The sequence below is a fragment of the Hordeum vulgare genome, chromosome 2H (genome assembly GCF_904849725.1).
Source record: "Hordeum vulgare subsp. vulgare chromosome 2H, MorexV3_pseudomolecules_assembly, whole genome shotgun sequence".
Lineage (NCBI taxonomy): Eukaryota > Viridiplantae > Streptophyta > Magnoliopsida > Poales > Poaceae > Hordeum > Hordeum vulgare.
The window spans coordinates 531,258,524-531,281,741 of record NC_058519.1 but is presented as its reverse complement, the minus strand read 5'-3'; the positions used below and the strand labels follow the sequence as shown (position 1 = coordinate 531,281,741).

General features: G+C 46.8%; 1 protein-coding gene across 3 annotated transcripts; it reads left to right on the top strand.

Annotated features, from left to right (window-relative positions):
• Nucleotides 1-844: 844 nt before the first annotated feature.
• On the top strand, nt 845-22,259 carry LOC123427033. Of its 3 annotated transcripts, none has more exons than XM_045110965.1 (10): nt 845-1,073; nt 9,883-11,070; nt 11,164-11,843; nt 15,869-17,141; nt 17,268-17,605; nt 20,125-20,313; nt 20,838-20,947; nt 21,169-21,260; nt 21,354-21,409; nt 21,830-22,259. In XM_045110965.1, the coding sequence occupies exons 1-9, from the start codon at nt 911-913 to the stop codon at nt 21,380-21,382; spliced, it is 4,062 nt and encodes a 1,353-aa protein (XP_044966900.1). In that variant the 5' UTR covers nt 845-910; the 3' UTR covers nt 21,383-21,409; nt 21,830-22,259. The 3 variants fall into 3 exon arrangements, with proteins under 3 accessions (XP_044966900.1, XP_044966901.1, XP_044966899.1); XM_045110966.1 differs by lacking the exon at nt 21,830-22,259 and having other exon boundaries at nt 846-1,073; nt 9,883-10,272; nt 10,357-11,070; nt 21,354-21,701; XM_045110964.1 differs by lacking the exon at nt 21,830-22,259 and having other exon boundaries at nt 846-1,073; nt 21,354-21,701.
• The last annotated feature ends 959 nt before the right edge of the window (nt 22,260-23,218 follow it).

Genomic DNA, 23,218 nt, shown 5'->3' with positions numbered 1-23,218 from the left:
TGTGAACTCGTTCATGCGCACGTGCTCATCCACAAGATCGCCTGGAATTCCATATCCAAGCATGTGACTGGCGGTGGTGCGTTTCTAATAAGAGGAGAATCCAAGCTTGTCAAGGGCATCCGTTTTGCACTCAAAGAATGGGTCATGCTGAACCACTCCCTCATGGATGCGATTGAACACATGCCTTGACATAAAAAATGGCGACGAAATTTCTCCGGTTTGAAGAGTGCGGTATTCTCAAAGTAAATCAACATAGAGCAAGGCGTGGCCTCTCTTTCTCTCGCGGTTCAGGTTGGATGCACGGCTAGACAGTGACCCATGTACCGAGGCCGTTGCCTTTGAATGTGGTCATGAACGACTAGTGCAGCCACCACAAGTTTGTCATCCGAGGACGAATCATCTGATGAACAAATGAATGGTTGAAGAAAAAATCATCTCTATTGTTCATACCTCTGTGAGCAAAATGTCAAATACCTTGCGGTCGTGATGACAAAGAGGCCAAGAATCACCTCGAGGCAACGGGGCGGATGGCAGCCGACTACAACGAGGAGGCGGATAGGCGATGGACGTCGGATGGACAATGTCGAGCAGCGACGATGCGGCCGGATAATAATGTTGGCGCCGACGGCGGGGTTGGGCGGGGAGGGGCCGATGAAGGCTTGGAGGGAATGAATCGGCAAAGTCCCTGACACGCGCGCAGGGGAGGAAAAGGACATGCGTCTCCGTTTCTCCCAAACGTCGCACACGGGCTGGGTCGCGCGCTGAGTTTGGCCTCAGATCTTCAAAATTTTCGTTGGCTGTCTCTCTTCCCACGCTGCTGCCGACCCACCTCCATGCCCAAACCCTAGACCCCCCCCCCCCTCTCTCTCTCTCCATCCCCGGCCACCTCCGCGACCGGCCGTAGCCGGCCATGGAGAGCCTCTTCATGCAGGTCTTCGAGCGCCGGGACTGGGTCATCGGGCAGATGCGCCAGCAGGTCGACTCCCACGCCGAGTCCCTCGCCTGCGCCTTCCTCGCTGCTGGCCACCGCCCCCCGCCGTGGCTCCTCCCCTCTTGCGCCGCCGGTCTGCAAGGTGCTTATCCTCCTCCCCTCCCCCCCACCCTCCCTCTTCCCCTGTTGGAGCCTTTTTCCTCCTTGAACAATGATTTGACCTCACAGAGGACATCAGGAGCTACTCCAAATTTGCTCATAAACTGGGTCAGTATGTCGTATGGAAACTTCTTACCTAATTTTGAAAGGAATTTCATATCAACATAGGCTACTCAGTTGTCATGCTCAACAACCGAATGCAGCAAAGTAAAAGAAAAAAAAACAATTGATGCCTACTTACTGTTATCCGGATTTTTTTGTCCCACGCTGAAAAAGCTCACATAAATAGCTCTTCAAAACCAAGTAGTGCTCTAAAAACTGAAACATTTTGTGTGTTTTCAGAGTTGATGACTTGCTAACATTTCTCTGTGATCTAATTGCTGGCCACATTAGCCTACTGGCATGATGAAGGCAGAGTCACTTCGCTTCAGTTAGCTATGTTGCTTGCTTGGATCTTCCGATCTGTGTTGGCATTAGCAAACTTTTGATAAGTGTTGTCGATAAGCAAAACACATTTTGTAAGAAATGTAGCGATGTCTTAAGAACCTGATGCGTTGGTTTTACTGCTGAGAGCCATTCCTCAACAAAGCTGCTTCAGAGTATTGCTTATTTGTTGTGTATAGATTGAAGAGCAGCAGGTAGTAGCTAGTGTAGACACACCATCAGAAACACAAACGGACAGACAATGCTATGTATATCTCACCCAAATCACACGATGCACCTGCTCCAGCGCGGCTGCTGTCTCCCATGCCTCTCGGGTTGCAGTTCCTAGTATTGTAGGTGCCACAAAATGCAAAGATCCCTTGGAACATGGACAGTTACATTAAACATTAATCAAACATGGATGGTCAAGTCAAATGTAGGTGGCTGGGTTGTTTCTCAGCAACTAATATGCAAGAACATATTAAAAAAGAGATCAATGAATACACTTCAATGTGCAAATGTTGATTCTTGAACAATTAAGATTGAGACAACAGTTTGGTAGAGGCTACGGTTCTACCAGGTCTCGGACGTAGGTTGTAGGGGTGGAAGTGCGGGCTGCGAGGTTGGGAACGCCGGCGCCGGCGGTTGGGTGCCGTCGCGGCGTGAGAGAGAGAGAGAGACGGCTAGGGTTTGGGGCTCCCGTCTCCTGAGGGAGACGACAACAGAATACTGTTTATTGTCTGCTTAATATCGAAGGGGTACATGTGTTTATATAGGAGGACAACCTCCACTAAACCCTAGATAACTTGGACTCTAATATAACTTGGACTTCTAATATAACTTGGACTCTAATATACCTAAGATAACTAGGGCTAAGACCGTAACTAACCCTGCCCATTGGGCCTCCTCCGTTGGTACGTTGTACCGGTCATAACATCTCTCCCCGCCTTCTCAAACAGCTCGTCCTCGAGCTGAACATCTGGAAACTGCTGGCGAAAATCGTCGAGCTTCTCCCAAGTCGCTTCCTCCTCTCGCAAGCCGGTCCACTGTACCAAGACATGCCAGACGCCGCGACGCTGCTGTGCCTGCAGCACCTTCGCCACCTATGCGGAAGCTGGAAGGAGGCGGCCATCCGAAGTAGGAGGAAGGGCCCACGTCGCTGCAGGAGGGTCCCCGCGGTAGGCCTTCAGTAAGCCGACATGGAAGACGTCGTGGAGGCGAGAACCAGCTGGCAGCTCCAAGCGGTATGCGAGTGTGCCGACACGCTCCAGCACACGAAAGGGACCGGCGTAGCGAGGTCCCAATTTGCGCTTGGAGTGCGGGTCTAGAGACTGCGTGGTCCTGTGGAGGAGGTGCAACCACACCCAATCGCCCACCGTGAACTCCACCTCGCGATGATGAGCATTGTAGTACTTCCGAGCCAGCTGCTGTGCTTGGAGAAGACGCTGGCGCGCCTCAGCCAGAATGTCGTCGCCGGTGCGGAGTAAGTCGCCCGCCGTCTTGGACCGAGCCGTCCCAGGCTCGTAAGGGAGCATCGCCGGAGGTGGGCGCCCGTAGACCACCTCGAAAGGCGTGGTGCGCAGGGCGGAGTGATAGGAGGTGTTGTAGGAGTACTCCGCCCACGCCAACCAGTCCACCCAAGCTCGTGGACGATCACCGGTAACACAGCGAAGGTACATGACGATCACCTTGTTCACCACCTCGGATTGGCCGTCTGTCTGAGCGTGGAAAGCCGTGCTCATGCGGAGCTTCACGCCCGCCAGTCGAAAGAGATCCTGCCAGACATGTCCCGTGAACACGGGATCACGATCGCTGACGATGGATGAAGGAAAACCGTGGAGGCGGACGATGCCGTCGAAGAAGGCCCGCGCCACGGAGGCGGCTGTATATGGATGACCCAGGGCAATGAAGTGCGCGTACTTGGAGAAGCGGTCAACCACCGTGAGGATGACAGACTTGCCGCCCACCTTGGGAAGACCCTTGACGAAGTCCATGGAAATATCCGCCCATACCTGGGAGGGTACGTCCAGCGGCTGCAGTAGACCCGCGGGTCGTAGTGTCTCCGTCTTGTTCCGCTGGCACGTCACGCACGACCGCACCCAGTCGCGGACCATCGCGCCATCACCGGGGATGTAAAAATCAGCACGGAGACGATGGAGAGTCTTCTGCACGCCCTCGTGCCCTGCAGAGTGCGCCAAGGTCAGGACCTGGTGGCGCAGGTCGCCATGGTCGGGCACGAAGATGCGGCGGCCATGTAGGAGCAGCCCCTCGTCCAAGCGCCAGGGCGCGTCCAGCTCGCCGGCGTCAAGGCGCTGGCGCAGGCCCTGCGCGTCCGCGGCCGTCGAAGTTGCCCGGCGAATGTCGTCGATGAAGGCAAAAGATGGCCCGGAGCGGATGCACATGATAGTGCCAGCCATGGCGAAGTCGTCCGCGACATCCTCAGTGTCGCGGCGGGACAAGGCGTCGGCGACCGTGTTGAGACGGCCGGGGCGGTACTCGATGGTGAAGTCGAAGCCGAAGAGCTTGCTGATCCACTGGTGTTGCGGAACGGTGGAGAGGCGCTGGTCCAACAAGAACTTGAGGCTGTAGTGGTCCGTGCACACACGGAATGACCGGCCCCAAAAATAAGGCCGCCAGTGGCGCACCGCCTGAACCAGCCTAATAAGCTCGCGCTCGTAGGCCGCGAGCTTGTGATGGCGAGTGGCGAAGGGGCGGCTGAAGAAAGCGAGCGGTCCCTCGCCCTGGTGGAGGACGGCGCCGAAGCCGATGCCAGAGGCGTCGCAGTCCACCACGAACGGCCTATCAAAGTCCGGCATCTGGAGGACGGGTCCCGTCGTTAGCGCCTGCTCGAGAGCCTCGAATGCCGTAGTTGCCTCCTTGTCCCAGGAGAAGGCGTCGCGTCGAAGGAGACGCGTCAATGGCGCGACGATGAGGCCGAAGTCCCGGATGTACTTCCGGTAGTAGCCGGCGAGGCCCAAGAAGCCGCGGAGCGCCCGCGGTGACCGCGGGGTCGGCCACGCGGCGACGGCGGCCATCGCTACCCCGTCCGCCGAGATGACGTGCCCCAGGTACGCGACGGAGGTCGTGCCGAACGAGCACTTCGAGCGCTTGAGGTGAAGACGATGCGCTCGAAGCTCGTTGAAGATGATGGCCACGTATTGTAGGTGCTCTGCCCAAGATGCACTGTAGATAAGAATGTCATCAAAGAAAACAAGCACAAAGCGGCGCAAGTATGGGCTGAACACGTCGTTCATCAGGGTCTGGAAGGTTGCCGGCGCGTTGGAGAGGCCAAACGGCATCACCAGGAACTCGAAGTGGTCATGGTGAGTGCGGAATGCCGTCTTCTCGATGTCGTCAGGTGCATGCGCACCTGATGGTAGCCCGAGCGAAGGTCGAGCTTGGTGAAGAAGCGCGCTCCGTGTAGCTCGTGCAAGAGCTCATCCACGACGGGGATGGGGAACTTGTCCTTGGACGTCAGGGCGTTGAGGGCGCGGTAGTCGATGCAGAAGCGCCATGTGCCGTCGGGCTTGCGCACAAGGAGCACCGGGGCGGAGTACGGCGATGTCGAAATCCGGATGATGCCCAGCGCGAGCATGACCGCCACCTGACGCTCGAGCTCGTCTTTCTGCAGCTGAGGGTACCGGTACGGGCGCACGGCGACAGGTGCCGTGTCCGGCAGCAAGTGGATGCGGTGGTCACAGGGCCGCGCGGGAGGGAGGCCCTGTGGCTCGTCAAAGATGTCGCTGTGCTGCTGCAGGAGGTCGGCCAGGAGGGGATGCGCCTCGTCTAGTGCGGCCGCCATCAACTGGAGCTGCGGAATCGCGGCGCCAGAGCCGCCGATGCCTGTCCACTGAACGCGACGGCCCCCTCGCACCAAAAGATGAGGGACAACACATCGAGGTCCCAAAGGATGGGACCGAGAGTGAACAGGAAGTCGATGTCGAGGATGAAATCGTAGCAGCCCAGGTCGATGCCGACGCAGTCGATGGAGAACGGCTCGTCGCCGATGAGGACGGGAACCTGCCGCGCCACCCCCTGGCAAGCAAGGTGGTCCCCGTTGGTGACGGTGACGCTGAACTTCTCCGAGCCTGCCGGTTGGAGTGCGAGGCGGCGCATGGCATCCCCGGGCAGGAAGTTGTGCGTCGACCCCGTGTCTATGAGCGCGGTGAGACGCTCCCCGTTGATCGTCACCGGAAGCAGCATCGTCTTTGCCGTCTTGATGCCAGCCATGGCATGAAGGGAGGCGACGAAGGCGGTCGCATCGACCGGCCCGTAGGTCGTGACGCCGGCCTCGGAGAGTGTGGTGGCGTCGAGCTCCGCGGTGAGGGCCTCCACCTTCGCGTCGTCGACGGTCTCCAAGTAGAACAGGCGGGCGCACGTATGACCCGGCGTATACGTCTCGTCGCAGTTGAAGCACATGCCCTTGCGGCGCCGCTCGAGCTGCTCGGCCGACGTCAAACGCCAGAAGGTGCGTGTCGGCGCGGGGGCAGTCGCAGTAGTGGCCGGCAGGGCGGGGCGGGTCGGGGGACGCTTGCCGCGGCCCGGGAACGCCTGCTGCAGGGCGTTGGCGCGCTGCTCGTACGCGCGTGCGCAATACATGGCCGTCTACAGGTCCTGGGGGTCGCGCATCTCGACGTCGATGCGGATGTGGTCGGGAAGGCCGCCGACGAAGAGCTCGACGCGTTGGCGAGCTGTGACGTCAGGCGCATGGCAGGCCAACGTCTGGAAGCGGTCGGCGAAGTCCTGCACCGAGGTGGTGAAGGGAAGGCGACCGAGCTCGGCCAGGCGGCTCCCACGTATGGGGGGGGGCCGAACCGGAGGAGACACAGGTCGCGAAAGCGCTCCCATGGAGGCATCCCGCCCTCGTCCTGCTCGAGGGCGTAGTACCACGTCTGGGCGGCGCCACGGAGGTGGTAGGAGGCGATCCACGTGCGGTCGGACGCCATGGTCCGCTGCCCCCTGAAAAACTGGCCGCACTGATTGAGCCAGTTCAGGGGGTCGACGATGCCGTCGTAGGTGGCGAACTCCAGCTTGGTGAAGCGGGGTGGCTGCTGCACGTGTGGCGAGGCCGCGTAGGCGCCCTCGTGACGACCCAACGCGGCAGAAGGAGAGTGCTGCGGCACCACGGAGCGCCCGACGTACGGGTCAGTGGACCCGCCGAACCCCCCGAAGGTGGGGGCGGGTGGCTGCAACACCGTCGGCTGTAGCGGCGCCGTCGTGTAGGTCGGCGTGTCGATCCACGTCGGTAGCGGGGACGGCGACGATGGCCACCGGACCTGGGTGATCGGCAGGCCCTGCGGCGTGACGGTGGCCGGGGGCGGTGGTGGCGGGGTTGCGTATAGACCCTGGAGGAAAGTCTGGAGGTTCGAGACCGCCAGGGTGAGGTCGCGGATCGCCGGTGACATCTTCGCCGGGGAGAGGACGGAGGCGGCTTCGGCCGCCAGGGCCGCGGTACCGGAGGCGGCCGAACCTGAGGTGGCCAGCGACGGGTGCGGCGGCGGCGGCTGTTGCGAGGTGGCGGGGAAGGCGGTGGTGGTGGGAAGGTCCGATAAATTCATCGAACCCAAGCTACCTGATACCAAATTGGTAGAGGCTAGGGTTCTACCAGGTCTCGGACGTAGGTTGTAGGGGTGGAAGTGCGGGCTGCGAGGTTGGGGACGCCGGCGCCGGCGGTTGGGTGCCGTCGCGGCGTGAGAGAGAGAGAGAGACGGCTAGGGTTTGGGGCTCCCGTCTCCTGAGGGAGACGACAACAGAATACTGTTTATTGTCTGCTTAATATCGAAGGGGTACATGTGTTTATATAGGAGGACAACCTCCACTAAGCCCTAGATAACTTGGACTCTAATATAACTTGGACTTCTAATATAACTTGGACTCTAATATACCTATGATAACCAGGGCTAAGCCCGTAACTAACCCTGCCCATTGGGCTTCCTCCGTTGGTACGTTGTACCGGTCATAACACAGTTACTATCAGGATGAGCTTGCAAACATCAATTGGTTGGCCAGTAACGTCAATTGCTTATCCATTGATATGCGTGTCTTGTCATATGCAGATTTTACCTAGCCATATCACACACAGCAAGGGAAGCTTAAGATATAAACTGTAGGCAAGGAAGATGAAGCATCACAACCACATGTTCTTGATCGCCTAACTTTCGGTGTCACTACCAGAAAAAACCTACACATACAAAAAAGCCGCTACACGGCTGCCGCCATGTCCACACAGCCATGGATGCTCTAGATCTCAGGCTCAGCTCACCTTCCTCCTGCTTAACCGTCCAGTTGCAGTGCCGGCCAGGCAGCATGACACTGCCAATGCGTGCTGGTGATCAGCATCAGGGTGAACTCGCCGTCAACAAAATGATCTTTCCCCTGTTCTTTCAGCGGGAGGTATACTTTCCCAAAACTGAACATGCAGACTTCTCATGTCAAAATATTTGGACCCACACAAGGATTATTTTTTGGACTTCATTGGCGCATGTATACATTTTATTTTTCGTCAAGTAGCTGGTGGAATCAGGTTCCTTTAATCTGAATAAGAAAAATACAAAAGTCGTTTATCACTCTATCCAATTTTTCACCACAACTATATGGTTCCTGTAGGTTCGGGCTTATTTTGAAAATAGTAGCATCATTATTTGCAACGTTCAGTAGCTCATTGCCTCTATATGGATTGGTCTTTTGGATATGTTTTCTGCTCTTTAAAATTTATTCACTATAACCCTCATATAATGTGTGAGAAATCAGACAAAATATTTTTAGACCTTGAGAAGCATATTAACAAATAGGTGGCTAGCACAAACTTGCAGAACAGAACATAATGTATGGGAGAGTATTTTTAGACCTTGAGAAGCATATTAACAAATAAGTGGCCAGCACAAACTTGCAAAACATATCATACTGTATGAGAGAGAGAGAGAGAGAGATGGTGCTGCAACGTTCGTTACACATGAATATTTCTTGTGGACATTCTATCAAATAGATGTCCTACAACTTGATGCAAAAACAAATCTCTTATGAATGGGTAGAATAACGAACAAAAGGAGCAGCCGGAGCTTTCACCAGCAGGAGACGGGGAGGAGGAGCTGCGCTCGTCACTGGGGTGGAGCCGGGAGGTGTGTATGCCAACGTGGTTGGGGCGGCGCGACGCGACGCAGGGAGTGGAGCCAGGGAATCGTGTGGACAGGAGGAGGCGCACATCGCCGGCCGTGGTGGGTTAGGCGTCGGGGCAGGGAGATGAGGTAGGTGGGGGATGGACGGGTGCGGGGTTGGGGATTTGGGTTGGGTCTTCTTTTCTTCCACCACAAAACGTAGTTTTACTTACCACGGGCAATGTGGGGGGTAAAATTTTCCAACTTCAAGGGCAATTTGATGACGGACGAGCAGAAGCACTAATCCCTTTATTAGTAGGTATATATATAGATATAGATACGTTATCTTGGCAACATATACTGCAGTTGCACGGAGCAGAGTGGAAGATAAGTACCAAAAAGAAAGAAGAGAAAAACTTGCCAGTAATTGTAATATTATTGGCTTATTTGATAAATAGTGAAATGTATGCTTGGTCACTATTAGAAAAATACTATGCTATAGTGTACTGCAACTTTGCAGAATGTAATTAAAACACTTTGAAGGCAAATATGTCTACCTGAAAAGACAACTAAAGGAAGCAAATCTATGTGGAAAGAAATTCCTGTTGAGATTCAGACATCTTTAGACAGGTTCATCACTGATCCCAGTATTTTAAACCCATCACAAATCTCATTTTCAAGGAGTTCTCTTGGTCATTTGGGTTACTGAGAGGGTGTTTGGTTGGGCTTCCAGCCAGCTTTCGTCTACCGGCTTCTAAGCCAAAAGCTCCTATTTAGGGGCTTCGGGCTGCAGCTGTGGCTTTCGGCCTTGTCACAGCCGGAGCCGAAAGCCACAGCTGCAGCCGGAAGCCCCTAAATAGGAGCTTTTGGCTTCGAAGCCGGAAGCCGGAAGCTGGCTGGAAGCCCAACCAAACACCCCCTGAGTAGTCACCGTAAATCCTGTGAATAGTAGACAGCATTGTTTTCGTCCAGGATTAGCCGTTCTGTTTTGCTGGACATTTTTTTTTATGTGTTGCATTGGGGAATTTCGAGAGTGCCAATTTGGTGCTGTTGATCCTACCTCTTGTTTGTTTATTAGAACCCGAGAGGGGCACACCTGCAGGGTGTGGGCTATAAACGTTCATGAGTTGCTTACTGATTGGCCAGTGATTCAGAAATTCACCGATTCGTTGATTATTTAGCCTTTTGTTCACCATTAATATCTGATTTTTTACTCCCTTGCACATTGCTTTTGACATCTTTTATTCGTCAACTGAACTGCTCGTTTTCTTGTAGAGCTAAATGGCAAACCGATTGTTCCGGGGTTACTTTTCGCTGGAAGCCAGATTACTACACCAGCAACCAACAGAACCGTCTTTCAGCCACCAGCTGTTCCTTGTACTTCACTCAGAAACGTGGGGGTTCCAAATGGATATGCTGGTCTAGACTCTATTTGTGATACCATGGATACTAACCAACATGAAGTGTCTCAGCAAAAGCAGGTTTCAGTTGGCCAGGAGACTGTTGAGCCTAGTTCTGAAGTCAACATGTTCTCTGTGGTAAAGCGTTCCAGGTCAAGACAGCGTCATATTGAAGATCGCTCGCGTGAGAAGGGTCAAGCGACAAATAGTGGAATCAGGGATGTTATGCAAGACATGATGCAGAGTTCTGAACTTGCAACTGCAGGTTTGAACAAAACAACTGCATCATTATCCTCCAAACCATGTGGTGACGGTGAAAACAATGCTATAACAACGGCCTCTTTGCCAGGTCAGGAAAAAGGTTTTTATGCCAATCAGGATAGATCAACTGAATTTGTCAAGTGCAGTAAAGATGGTGATCTTGGAAATCAAGGAGTTAAGTTAGATTGTTCTCAGAACCAGATTGTAAGTTCTGATAATAATGTCAAGGTTTCTGTTAGAAGTTCTTTCGGAGTGCAAGTTACAGGCACTGTGTGCCATGCACTCCCTGAAACTTATCTGTCGGTTGAGCCGAAAAAACTTCAATTCGATGGTGTCGAATCAGTTTGCATGAATCCTGCAAGTGAACAGACGATGCAGCAACCAGTATGTGCCCTGGAAGGTGCCAATCTTGATCTTGCTGTGGCACATCCCTTAAATGAAGACCCATCTTCTACCAGCTATTCTCAAGTTCCTCAGGAGCAACATCTGTTGGCCAGAACATCTTTAGAATTCAAGGAGACTGATATGGAGACTCCCATGAGCCCCACTTCCCCGGTTACACAGAATGAGACGCTCAATGGAAAGGCAGCATATGATGCGGTCAAATGCCATTCAGGAAAGCTGAGCGATGTGCAGATAAAATTCTCAGCTTTGACCAAAGCATGCAACATTTCTGTCAGCAACAAAAAGGCTGAGTCTGAAGTGCCAGAAGTTATGAGCAGTGTTTCAGCTAGAAGAACCAGCGAAATGCACTCAACTGAAAGGAACAGTATGACTTCAGCCGAAGATCTGCAACAAAATGGTACCATGCTTGCTATTTGTAGAATATATTTGCTAGTTTTTTTTGCAGCACAAGTTATTGTGCCATGTCCTTACATCGTTTCTTATCTTGCAGGAACGGAACAAGACACCTGTCTTATTGAGAATGTTGTTAAAGAAAATGTTAATTCATGTACAGCAGAAAACGATAAACGGAAATCTTCACAGCCTTCTGTTCAATACTTACCTAGTGCATCACATGAGAAAAACATTCTACTCGGGTCAGACAGAAGCAGTGTTGCTTGTGACCAGAAGAGGTCACTTCAAGATGGAGTTGAAGCAAGTGATAGTTTGTCATCTAAAAGGAGAAGAATAAGGCGCCGATCAGACTTTGACCTTTCCGGGACTCCTTGCACAAATTCATCGTCTCTGAACCACCAACATGACATTTCTGGTCATATGTTAACCTCGACAAATTTCTCAGAGAAATCCCATCCTTCAGGTCCTTACTTCACAAGGAGTTCAGGATCCTGCAAGAGCATGTCTCTGGTGTCAGAGGGGGAGAATGCTGCAAGTGATGTTTATGGAAATGGGAATTTTTCATGTGGAAGAAGAAATAAAACTAGTCTATTAAATGGCGTTCTTGGTAACTCTCCAACCGCAAGCACTAGCAGGAGTGCACTGGAAGGACTGGTCTTCAAAATTTCTCAAGAACAGAAACAAAATAAGTTGGAAGTTGAGTTTCTGACAGCAACTGCTGCTTTGCCTTATTGCTCTGACATCCTATCTCATAATGAGGAAAACTGCACACAGCAGGTATGTGCTCAGCAAGTGTACCAGACTACCAGTTCCCTTTCCTCTCTGATTTCTTTATTCTGGAAGAACAGGTTGTATTTTTCGTTGCAAAATTGTATGTCATGAAGTAGTAAACTAGTGGTAATGCTTAGTCTGGCTGCATTATTGGTGGAGCCTTTTCTTTGGAAGCTTTGTTCTGACAAATTCGAATCCAGTCACGTAGCTTCTCTATCTCCTGTTTTTATTTATGGGATAGCCGATAGGAATATTCATGGGTATTTTGTCACCATTTTGTACTGATGAGTGATTAACATACAAACTAGATTACCCTTTGCGTCAAATGGCGCAAGGCTCAAATTTGACCCAGAGTTATTTGAAACAATTTGACTTTCTTGGTTACATTTGGGTTTAGCAATCACTTAGGTTCTGGTACTTGTAACAACATTTTATTATCTCTTGTAGTTTACACATTAAGAAAACTCTTTGTCAAATGGCGCGAGGTTTCAATTTAGACCCATAGATATTTGCAGATGAAGGCTTAGTAGTGTGAACAATACTTTGAAGATGGTAAAAAATAAAGACACTTTAATTTAAATAGTAAATTTGTGCCTAATGTAAAACTGTGGCAAATCATTCTTTTGAACCAGTTTAAGGCGTGGAATCCAAGCTCCAAAATAGAACATAGCTGAATACTTAATGTATAGCAATACTCTACAATAGGAAAACAAATAGAACCATGCAGGAGAGTTTCATGTGTTGTAGACAACCCCCAATTACAAATAAACTAAAACAAAACACTGAAAGATACAACCAGAAAATTACATTATGAACAAACAGCCAGCAGGCACCTCAATACAGCACTTGCAGGAATATTTTACAAATAATCAATTCCTTGTATCTACCTTGATTCGACAAAAGATTGTCTGAACTAAAGTGTAGTTGTTCTGAAGAATCAATTCCTTTTTATCTCTAGCAAGTTTTTGCCTGAAAGATCGATGACCACCATTGCGAATCCTACACAGTTGGGTAATGTGTGAGTTAAACTGAAAGATTTGTGGTGATTCTTAAAAAGGAACACATAACAGAATATGGAATTTTAAATAATGGGTAAACATCCGTTTAAATTTACTTTCTGCATAAAAGAGCTAGTGTTTACAATAATAAGAAGTAAAGATCCCCCCTGGTAAAGAAATATAAGTGTTTAGATCACTAAAGTAGTGATTAAACGCTCTTATATTTCTTTACAAAGGGAGTACATATGATGTTCCAAAAATGCATGGGTTACTTATCAGTCCCTTAGTCAATGGAAAGGAACCAATATAAGGTTAGACTTTTTGGTGACCTGTTTGCACCTAAGATATATAAACGACAGATGCTTAAGATGCCCATGTATATTTGGAAAATCACAAAAGCTATGTTTGAAGGGTTAGTGAGAAAAGAATCTTACCTTCTATCACTGGAACATGCGGCGATCCATAAATATATTAGATGTTCTCTGAATCCACTGGTTTAGAGGCAGTTGCTCTACAGGGAGGTGCTCCAGCAAATGATAAAGTTGTTTTTCTTTGTCCAGAATTTGGTACAAACCCGGACTGTACCGTAATAGGAATAGCAGTTGTAGCAACCTTGCAATGCAGTAAAAAAGATCAATTTAATACAAAATCTATAATGGAAGCTTCAATTATATTTTGTATCAAGGAAATGATTTATATAATTTGGCATCCCCTAATTTATTGGAGTACTAAACAATACTACCTCTGTAAACTAATATAAGAGCGTTTAGATCACTAAAATAGTGATCTAAACACTCTTATATTAGTTTACGGAGGGAGTACAATGTAGGGCACTGAGAATTGTATTAACTCAAAAACTGAAACTCATAATGATAGGCATGCACTTACTTAATATGTCTCCAATGCCACCTGACTCTGAATGTTTTTTCAAACCTTAGCAACATGTGTGCTTAACAGAAATGAATCTACGGCAGCAACAATAATCAGTTATGTTCTTCTTAGAAATGTTTGCTTACAAAATAGTTCCAAGAAAACCTAATATGTTGGAGGAACGAATGCGCCTTCGACAACGCGCGACCCTCAATCGATGCATTAGTGGATAGGATCAGAGATAAGGCCAAGTGTTGGGCACTCGCTGGGGCGCAGGGCTTACGGGTTGTTCTGCCCACATCCTGGGATGTCCACTGACCGGGCACATGGCCCATGTATCACCAGTCTCTTAGGAGGATTGTACTCCCCATCTTTTCAATGAAATGAAACGCAAATATCCTTTTGCATTTTCTCGAAAAAAATAAATATGTTGGAGGACTCCATGTCAACGTTCTGATAATGGGTGAACAAAAGTCTATAATGCTAGTCCCTCCGTTCCTAAATATAAGCCTTTTTAGAGATTCCAATATAGACCACATGCGGAGCAAAATGGGTGAATCTACACTCTAAAATGTGTCTACGTACATCCGTATGTAGTCCGTATTGAAATCTCTAAAAGGACTTATATTTACAAACAGAGGGAGTACATGCTTCTTATAAACTGTATGTTTCTGATTTAATAGTTTAGAACCCACCTAAACGCAAACGCTCTTTGCGTTTTCTCAAAAGAAAAGAAAAAAAGAACCCACCTAAAAAATAGAAGCAACACATAAAAACCAGACTATAAAATGCAGTTCTTATAAACCAAACAATAAGCAGCAATGAGGAATTAAACAAAACAATAATGTGGCAATATTATTGGAGCAGCTAAGGATTGCATTTGCAAAGTGAGTGGTTGTGTGTCTTCTCAGTAAAGTTTCAATGGCAGAGATATTCAACCTGCAATCATCTATCTAAAATAAATTTAATCCAACAAATCAAACAATCGGATGTACCTTGGATTATCTTAACAGGGTATAATGGGCAAGCTGGCCTGTGAAGATTCATGTGAGATGTTGCAGTAAATCAGTGAGAGAAATAAGCCCAATAACCTTTTAGAGCAGCGAGCGATTTTGTCAGTGAATCTGGAGTGGCAACCTAGTGTTACTGTACAAAAAAAAGGTGTTATCTATGTGTGCATATATTAGGTGAAGTTGCTCCAGAAGAGCATAATGGCAGTGAACAGAAATGCATCCATAGATCCATTTAGAAATGACAACTGCAGCTATGTTGCCACTATTTTCCAGCGGTTCTGAGCATGACGTGGACATGTACACATGATAAGGGAAATGGGGTCTCTGGAATTAAACAAACAGTAGAAACACACATGGATAAGAATATTCTTTTTAGCAACTGCCAAACTAACAACAAATCAAGTCACCAAATAAATCTGCAGTACACCGAAACCTTATGATTGGTACAAAACTAAGCAACCGAGAATAGATAAATTATAATTTCTACTATTCTTTGATTCCATGTGGGCCATCCCTTTGGAGATGAGGCATAGAATGTCTTTTATAAAATTTCAAGATAATGGGACATGTGTTTGCAACTTTACGCTCAGCATCACCTACAGCCCGACGTAGCTGGTGCCTCGACCAATGCAATTGCCACTGAAAAAACATAGCTGTGAAGGAGGTGAGCCCACAAAGAAATGATGAGAGAACATAGGACATCACTCAAAATGTTTGTTATTTGGATTTGGGTTTCTAACATATCCAGCAAAAGAATCAATAGTGCAATCAAGATCTGTAGGTAAAGAAAGAAAGAAAACTCTTATCTCCCTCATGTTTACATCATCACAAAATAATAGCATCAAAATGAGAGAACAAAGGTTAACAGGAGGGAGAAAAATCACCTCGATCTTCTTCAATTCTCTAACAGGAGAGAGAGAGAGAGGGAGGGAGGGAGAATGGTTGTGCCACTGCAAGCTTAGCTGCCGGGACTCCGGTGCGGTGGCCGGAGGAACAAGCTACCTGTTAGTATTAGAAATGACTTTATTGACATCTATAATTGGTAGAGTTGGGTAATGTCCACTTTTCAGTCTATATTGCACTTGCTATTTTATGCGTGTTAGTGAGTCCTAGCATATTTATTGTTGTTCTTTCTGTTGGCACTTGGCAGGAAGGTACTTGCTTTGAAGGTCAGGACCTAAATGTCACTGCTGCAAGTGTGGCAGGCCAGGAAATGGCTCCTGAGATGGATAACTTATCATCTCCAATTGCAATATTAAATCAACAAAATTATTCTGGAATGGGACTGTTTACTCGATTCCCGAGTTATGAACAAGCATCTGCTCCTAATGCACCGTTTCATGAGAAATTATGGTATGACTCGAATGTATGTGGTAGGAAATATAAAAGTTGTGATCCAAAGGGACAATTGGGTGATGAATCGTTTGATTGTGATGGTTCAATGCCAGTAATGGAGATCTTTGATGTCTCTGACCATTTGGACAGCCCAATTATCGGAAAAAGGTCATTTGAGTCCCTTCACGATTGTCACCAACTAGGCACCATTTGTTCAGATCCTCCAAACAAGCATAATACTAACACAACTAGTTTGCATCTGCCATTGACAACTACTATGTCTGGTAAACCCAGAAAGTGTCGCCTCTCTGATGATCTGCAATACAGTGCTAGTAACAGTCACAGTGGTCTGGACTCCTTTGGATATGAACTTGATTCGTTTTTTATTTCTGATGGCATAGCCTCTTGCTCTTCAAATACCAGCAGCAGACAAGAGATTAATAAAACTCATTTGACTCCATCTGTTGAAAAATATTGCCAGAAACTTTCATTAAGATCTGGATCTGGTTCAGAACATATGGGTTCTATTCCTGAACTTGAAGTCTTTCGAATTGATGAAGACAACAGCATTCCGGAAGAAGATGAGTACCAAGACATGGCTCCTGGATCTGTAGATGTGAATTACTCATGCCAGCGACAATCTGGGGGAACAGCACTTCAGGATATGACTGGATTATGTCAAGACAATGGAAATTCTCCGTCTCATTTGATGAGAAGCATGGATAAAGGTAACATAGACTTGAGTGCAGAATCTGTCAGTAGTGAGCTCACTCATCATTCAAATATCAGAAATAATAGCAGTAAGCCAAGATACAATCACCCTACTTCAGTTAAGAGAGTAGGAAAAGTATCCTGTTCTCTTCATGACAGATCAGGTACGACAGAAATAATCAAAAACAGAAGTGGAAGACATAGGAGTGAAGCAAATATTGACAAACAAGGCACGGCAGAGATAATCGATAGCAGAAATGGAAGACACAGGAGTGAAGCAAATGTTGACAGACAATCTAAGCCTAGCAATATTGTTGCCAATGTGACATCTTTTGTACCTCTTGTAAAACAAAAGTTGCAATCTACAACAGTGTGCGGTAAGTGTTATTTATTTAGTTGTATTATTTATTTCGAACTACATTCTAAATCCACTAATGATGTTTATAGAAAATGTTAGATGGTGCTCATAAATGGCCTCTACAAATGGGGTTGCTGTCTTGCAGTTAAAAAAGATGGTAAGGTGAAGGCACTCAAGGCAGCTGAAGTTGCAAAACGTCTTGAAGAGAAGAAACAAAAGGAGCAAGAAAAGCGCAAAGCGGCTGCAAAAGCAGAGCGTGAAAGACTGAAGCAAGAGAAGGAACAAAAACAAAAACTTGAAGAGGAACAAAAGAAGAGACGAGAAGTTGATGCGGCTGCTAAGAAGCGGCAGAGGGAAGAAGGGGAAAAGAGGGAAACGATGAAAAGAAGAAAATGCATGGATGAAGCTCGAAAGCAACAGAAGCAGCCTATGGATAGACAACGAGGCATGAAGGATGAGAAAGATGCTCGTCAAAAAGCTTCTGTGAGTATAAGCTACACACACACACACACACACACACACATATATATATATGACAAATTTTATCTACAAGCAGTGGTAGTTACCACCTAATTCTTTGGTCTCCGCGTGTCCCTCACCTTACCACCAAACAAACCTGGTGAATGGGCGTATGCTGGGTCATTCTAAACCCGCTAACTCTCATCCCACGTGAAGAGTACTTAAGATAATTGTTGGCGCTAATTTCTTGGGATGGTAGGTACTCTAGCTTGGCTGGGTAAAATAAATCATGTGATTTAATAATCTAATAACAAATGTACGTGCTAGTTCAATTTTCTGCTTGATTTTTGTCTAGATGGAACTTATATAATTTGTATATTTTACTTTGTTTAGATAGGATACTATGCACGTACACATCACTTTTAATAGGGTAGTATAGAGTATCATAGTATGGTAGCATAGACCAAGAGTATGGAGTATGTATGTACATGTCAGTTTAGATAAGGTAGTATGGAGCTGTTTTTTCGTGGGCGAGTAGTGCAGATTTTTTTTATTATTAACATGCTAGAATATATATTCCTGTAATTCTTATAGAAGGTGTTATGGAGTATGGTCGTATGTAGTATTTGCTATGAAGTGCATATACTTCAAAATTGTGATATTAAATAGGGGGTAGATATACTTCTAACTGAAGCTAGCACGAAGTACATATACACACGTCTAATTGATGTGTCAGAAGGATACATGTCAATAGGAAGAAAATAGCCAGTATGACGTCAGCCAATGAATCATGCATAGTTTATATCTGTATGTTTTACATATGACATTACGACTCAGCCGGTAGACGAAACGGAGTAGTATGCTACTCCAGCCGCATTGGAGGTGATAGCTTGTGAGCCGTCGCAGGCCGGTGCTGCCGTCGCAGTTGCCGCAAAACAGAGAGAAAGAAAATTGTTTTCAAGGGACACATTGGGATGTATAATACAACTTGGCATTAATCAATGACAATGCCGTCGTGGTGCTGCACCTGCACATTGAGGCTAAGTAAAGTTAGTAGTTGTGCCACACACAAAAAAAAGAATAAAGTATTGTAAAAGGGAAGTACGTAGTATGAAGTATATACAAAGACAATAGTATGGTGTATTAACTTAAGTATATTGTGTGAAAAGGAAGTATGTAGTATGTGGGAAAAGTAGTATGGCGTATCATGCATGCAAGGTCGTTATCATCATCAAATCGTAATCCACCATGCACCATCTTCTTATGTATGTACTTTGTTTAACTAGATCTTTTTTTTCATGCCTTCCTGGTAGTATCCACTGCCGTTACCGTTGCAGTCACCGCGTCAGATTAACCTGGTATCATAGCCTTTTGATCTACATGAACCAGATGAGAGTTCAAACCTCAAAGAGAAGCGATGTATCATTGGAACATGTAGTAGAATGAAAACTCAAGTGCATAGTTTCATGCATATATGCTTTTCGATGTATTCCTAGTAGTAGATGTGCGTGGCACAGATCAGTTTGCCTCTGATCTATGGTGACGACATGGCCAGAACTCTGAATCAAGAAATATCCGTGCATCCAGAGAGAAAGAGTCTGTTAGCCATTTGCTTATCCAATTTTCCGTCCAGATAGATATCCCTAGAATAGGGGGGGGGGGGGATATCTAGGGATATCTAGGACAGCTATCCGACCTGCGATGTTGTATGGCGCGGAGTGTTGGCCAACCAAGAGACGACATATCCAACAGTTAGGTGTAGCAGAGATGCGCGTGTTGAGATGGATATGTGGCCACACAAGGAAGGATCGGGTACAGAATGACGATATACGAGAGAGACTTGGGGTAGCACCGATTGAAGAGAAGCTGGTCCACCATCGTCTCAGATGGTTTGGACATATTCAACGGAGGCCATCGGAAGCGCCGGTGCATAGCGGACGGATAAAGTGTGCTGAGAATGTTAAGAGGGGTCGTGGTAGACCAAACTTGACATGGGAGGAGTCCGTTAAGAGAGACCTGAAGGTTTGGAATATCGACAAAGACTTAGCCATGGACAGGGGTGCGTGGAAGTTAGCTATCCACGTTCCAGAGCCATGACTTGGTTTCGAGATCTTATGGGTTTCAACTCTAGCCTACCCCAACTTGTTTGGGACTGAAAGGCTTGGTTGTTGTTGTTGTTGTTGTTGTTGTATAGATATCCCTAGAATAGAGGCAGAGTATTTGGCCCTTGCGGGTTGGATTTTTTACTTGAACCCGCTTACTTCATGCTCTCCAAAAGGGTAATGAGGTTGCATGAATCTTGGAATAATGCATGGTGGATGAGGTGGAGGTAACTACCACCTAGTGGTAGGATATATTAATCCCCCGCCCCCCTATATGTATATTTTTTGTAATTTTAGTGGTAAAATTCTCTGGTTGATCATATGAAAACTGTAATATTAGATATGCGTAGGGCTTTCAAAATGTATGGTTCCCAAGCGTCATATGTGATATATGCTCGAACAGAGGGGGTGTTTGTTTTTTGATATTTAATATCATGGCAGGATAATATGGAGCCAAGGAAGAATTTGGTTGATGTAGGCAAAAACCAAGTTAAACCCGATGAGACTAACGAACATGCCCTTCGATCCAAGGCCAATGAAAGTAAGGACGAGAAACGTGTTGCAGTAGATGACAGGAATGCAAGTTTTGGATCTGATGCTAAGGAAAATACCCTGAACAGTCTCGAGGAGGTATGCCATTTTATTTAACTTCATCATGCAGAATGTTGTTGTCTGTAAATCTGCATATGTTGGTACTACTCATTCATCTTTAATATTGACACGTCTGTTATGTTACATGTCTGCAAATAATAAACAGTATTACAAGTCAATATACTCGTATACCGATATACTAATGGAAGTTCATTTGGAATGGTCACATGATAGTGGCTTCTACTCCGTAATGCGTGCTCATCAGTTTGTTATTAACATGCTAAGAGAAGACTTTGGAAGACATGAGTAACAGCACCCTAAATATTTTTCTCTCCATTTGGGGCCATAATTCTTAGAATGCGGCAAAACTGTTATAACGCACAAGCATCTGTAGCGTCATTGCAGTTGGGACAAAGCAAAAATAGGTTGTCAACTTGAGCTGTTTTGATTTCTCGTTTGGCATTAGTATCAGTTTGTAGTGCTTTTCATTGATTTCACTCTAGTATCAGCAACCACTTTAATTTTTGAATCCTCTGCTCCGATGTTAATGAAATTCTTGCCAGTCCTACACAATGACTCCGTATAAAGACTCTGATGATGAGGATGATGATGATTACGACGGACATGTACAAGAAGCAAGGCGCAGAAGGAAATTTGTTCCTTCTTGGGCTCGGTATGTGAACTGACTATGGAATTGCACATAATTGACAGGTGGATTTTCGATGTGAAGGACAAACTGAAAGTATTTTTCGCTGTGGTCCTTGAATAAATAGCGTACTACCGTTTGCTAACCTTTTTTTAATATATAAAAATGTTTTTTGGGGGTTCCAATTCGCTTGGCATTGCATATTAAGTCAGCCTATTAATGACATAGTCTTCATGTTCAATTTGCAGAAAAGAAAACCTGGATAACATCTTACTATCCAATAAAGCATTAAACCCTAGAGAGATTTTTGCACGGAAGCTGTCCTTCAACATATCTGAAGGTAACATCCAGTTGATAGCTTTTTATTTTGCCAACAAATTTACTCATATAATTGCCAGTGTTGACTCCTTCCTGCCTGTTTTGTTGTGTGCAGTTCTTTCGGCCCAGCGTGTCGAAAGATAGCCTTCCATTCCATTTGATGAAGTAGCGGTAATATACTAATATGTCATTGCTGTTCTTCTGGTCTCTGTTTTGCCTCGGCAGCCAGTGATGTGTATAAGCTGACCAGTAGGGCCGGGCCAGAAAAATCGGAGGCCCTGTGCTAAACTCTAAAATGGGGCCTACTACAATAGAGAACTTTATACTCTCTCTGTTTTTACATATAAGCCTTTTTAGAGATTTCTCTCTTTTGTAACCTGTAAGCTAGGAAAGATGTATGTAGGGGAACATTGCTGTATCACTTGGCTATTTACTTACCTACCATCGATCATTGCTTGGCCAAGTTATAGTTTGTTTATAACGGCTCCCGTCACATTATTTGGCCAAGTTATAGCATGCCTAAGGAGAGTAGGCAGTAGCAGTAAAGATAGCTCTTGTTTCCGATGAGTAAAGCTGGACTGTTTTTGTCAGCACTCCGGACTATACTATACCTGAAGTGAGCTGGCGTGGCGCTGCTGCTACTGAACTACTATAGGCAAGGCGGAGGCGGGTGAAGAAGAGGTCTAGGTCCATGAGGCCCAAGAATCTTTCTCAGTGGCTTGTGCTGCTGCTATTGAACTACTATAGGCAAGGCGGAGGCGGGAGAAGAAGTGAAGAAGAGGTCTAGGTCCATGAGGCCCAAGAATCTTTCTCAGTGGCTTACAAGCCCAAACTGGGCCTGTTAAGGTCTACTGTTATATATAGATTAGGGCTCTTTGTGTAATAGATGGCGAGGATTTGAACGGTTAAGGCCGAAGCTTGGACACGAGAGAGGATAGAGGTGCGGGTGGCTGGAAGGAATTCCTCTATTTGTCCTCAAATTCGAACTTGATTTCAATCCACCATGAAATTTGCAAGTCCAGCAGCTAGCTCGTAGCATCATCCTTACATCTGGTATCAGAGACACCGATCAGGAGCTTCCACGGCATCGCTATGCGACGCGGTTTGACGAATGGCGATGACAATGAGCCATGGAGGAGCTCAACGTCGAAGGGCGCGTTGTGTAGACATCCTTTGTCATGAGTTCAACAACAACATGGAGGACAAGCTTTGCTCCCATCGTGAGTCCCTCCTCTATTCGATGAGCAAAATGTTGGAGGCCAACAACACCATGTTCGACAATCTCATGTCTGCTCAGGCTGATGGGATTCAGGGAGAGCTTGCCTGTAACGGCCAAGATGTGATCCTATCCTTATTTTGGCACGAGGGTCTCGACAGGGATAGAAGCGCATCTCGTCGTTTTGTAAAATGGATATCGTTACAAGTACATGTACTGAAAAGATGAGATATATAGAATTGGCTTACACTCGCCACAAGCTACATCAGAGTCACATCAGTATAATACATAATTATCACGAAGAAGAGCAGGGTTCGACTACGGACGGAAACAAACGAGAAAAGAAAACGACGTCCATCCTTGCTATCCCAGGCTGCCGGCTTGGAACTCATCCTAGATCGACGAAGAAGAAGAAACTCCAAATGAACAATCAACGCGCTCGTGTCATGTAATCATTACCTGTACCTGCAACTGGTATTGTAGTAATCTGTGAGCCACAGGGGACTCAACAATATCATTTCCAAAGGTATCAAGACTAGCAAAGCTTAATAGGTGAGATATGGTTAAGTCGTGAGGCTGCAGCAAGTGACTAATCATTTATTTGGTGGCTAACTTACGAGTACAAGAATAAAGAGGGGGATGATTTACGCATAGTGGACGTGAACTACGGATGATCAAATGAATAATCCTGAACACCTACTTACGTCATACATAATCCACCGTGTCCTCGATCGGAGAAGGAACTTGTGAAAGAGACAGTCACG

Excerpts from the sequence above, each read along its gene's own strand:
- LOC123427033 (XM_045110965.1), top strand. The coding sequence starts at position 911 with ATGGAGAGCCTCTTCATGCAGGTCTTCGAGCGCCGGGACTGGGTCATC. Across the intron at positions 11,844-15,868 it reads AGGAAAACTGCACACAGCAG|GAAGGTACTTGCTTTGAAGG; the intron begins GTATGTGCTCAG and ends GGCACTTGGCAG. Across the intron at positions 17,142-17,267 it reads GCAATCTACAACAGTGTGCG|TTAAAAAAGATGGTAAGGTG; the intron begins GTAAGTGTTATT and ends GCTGTCTTGCAG.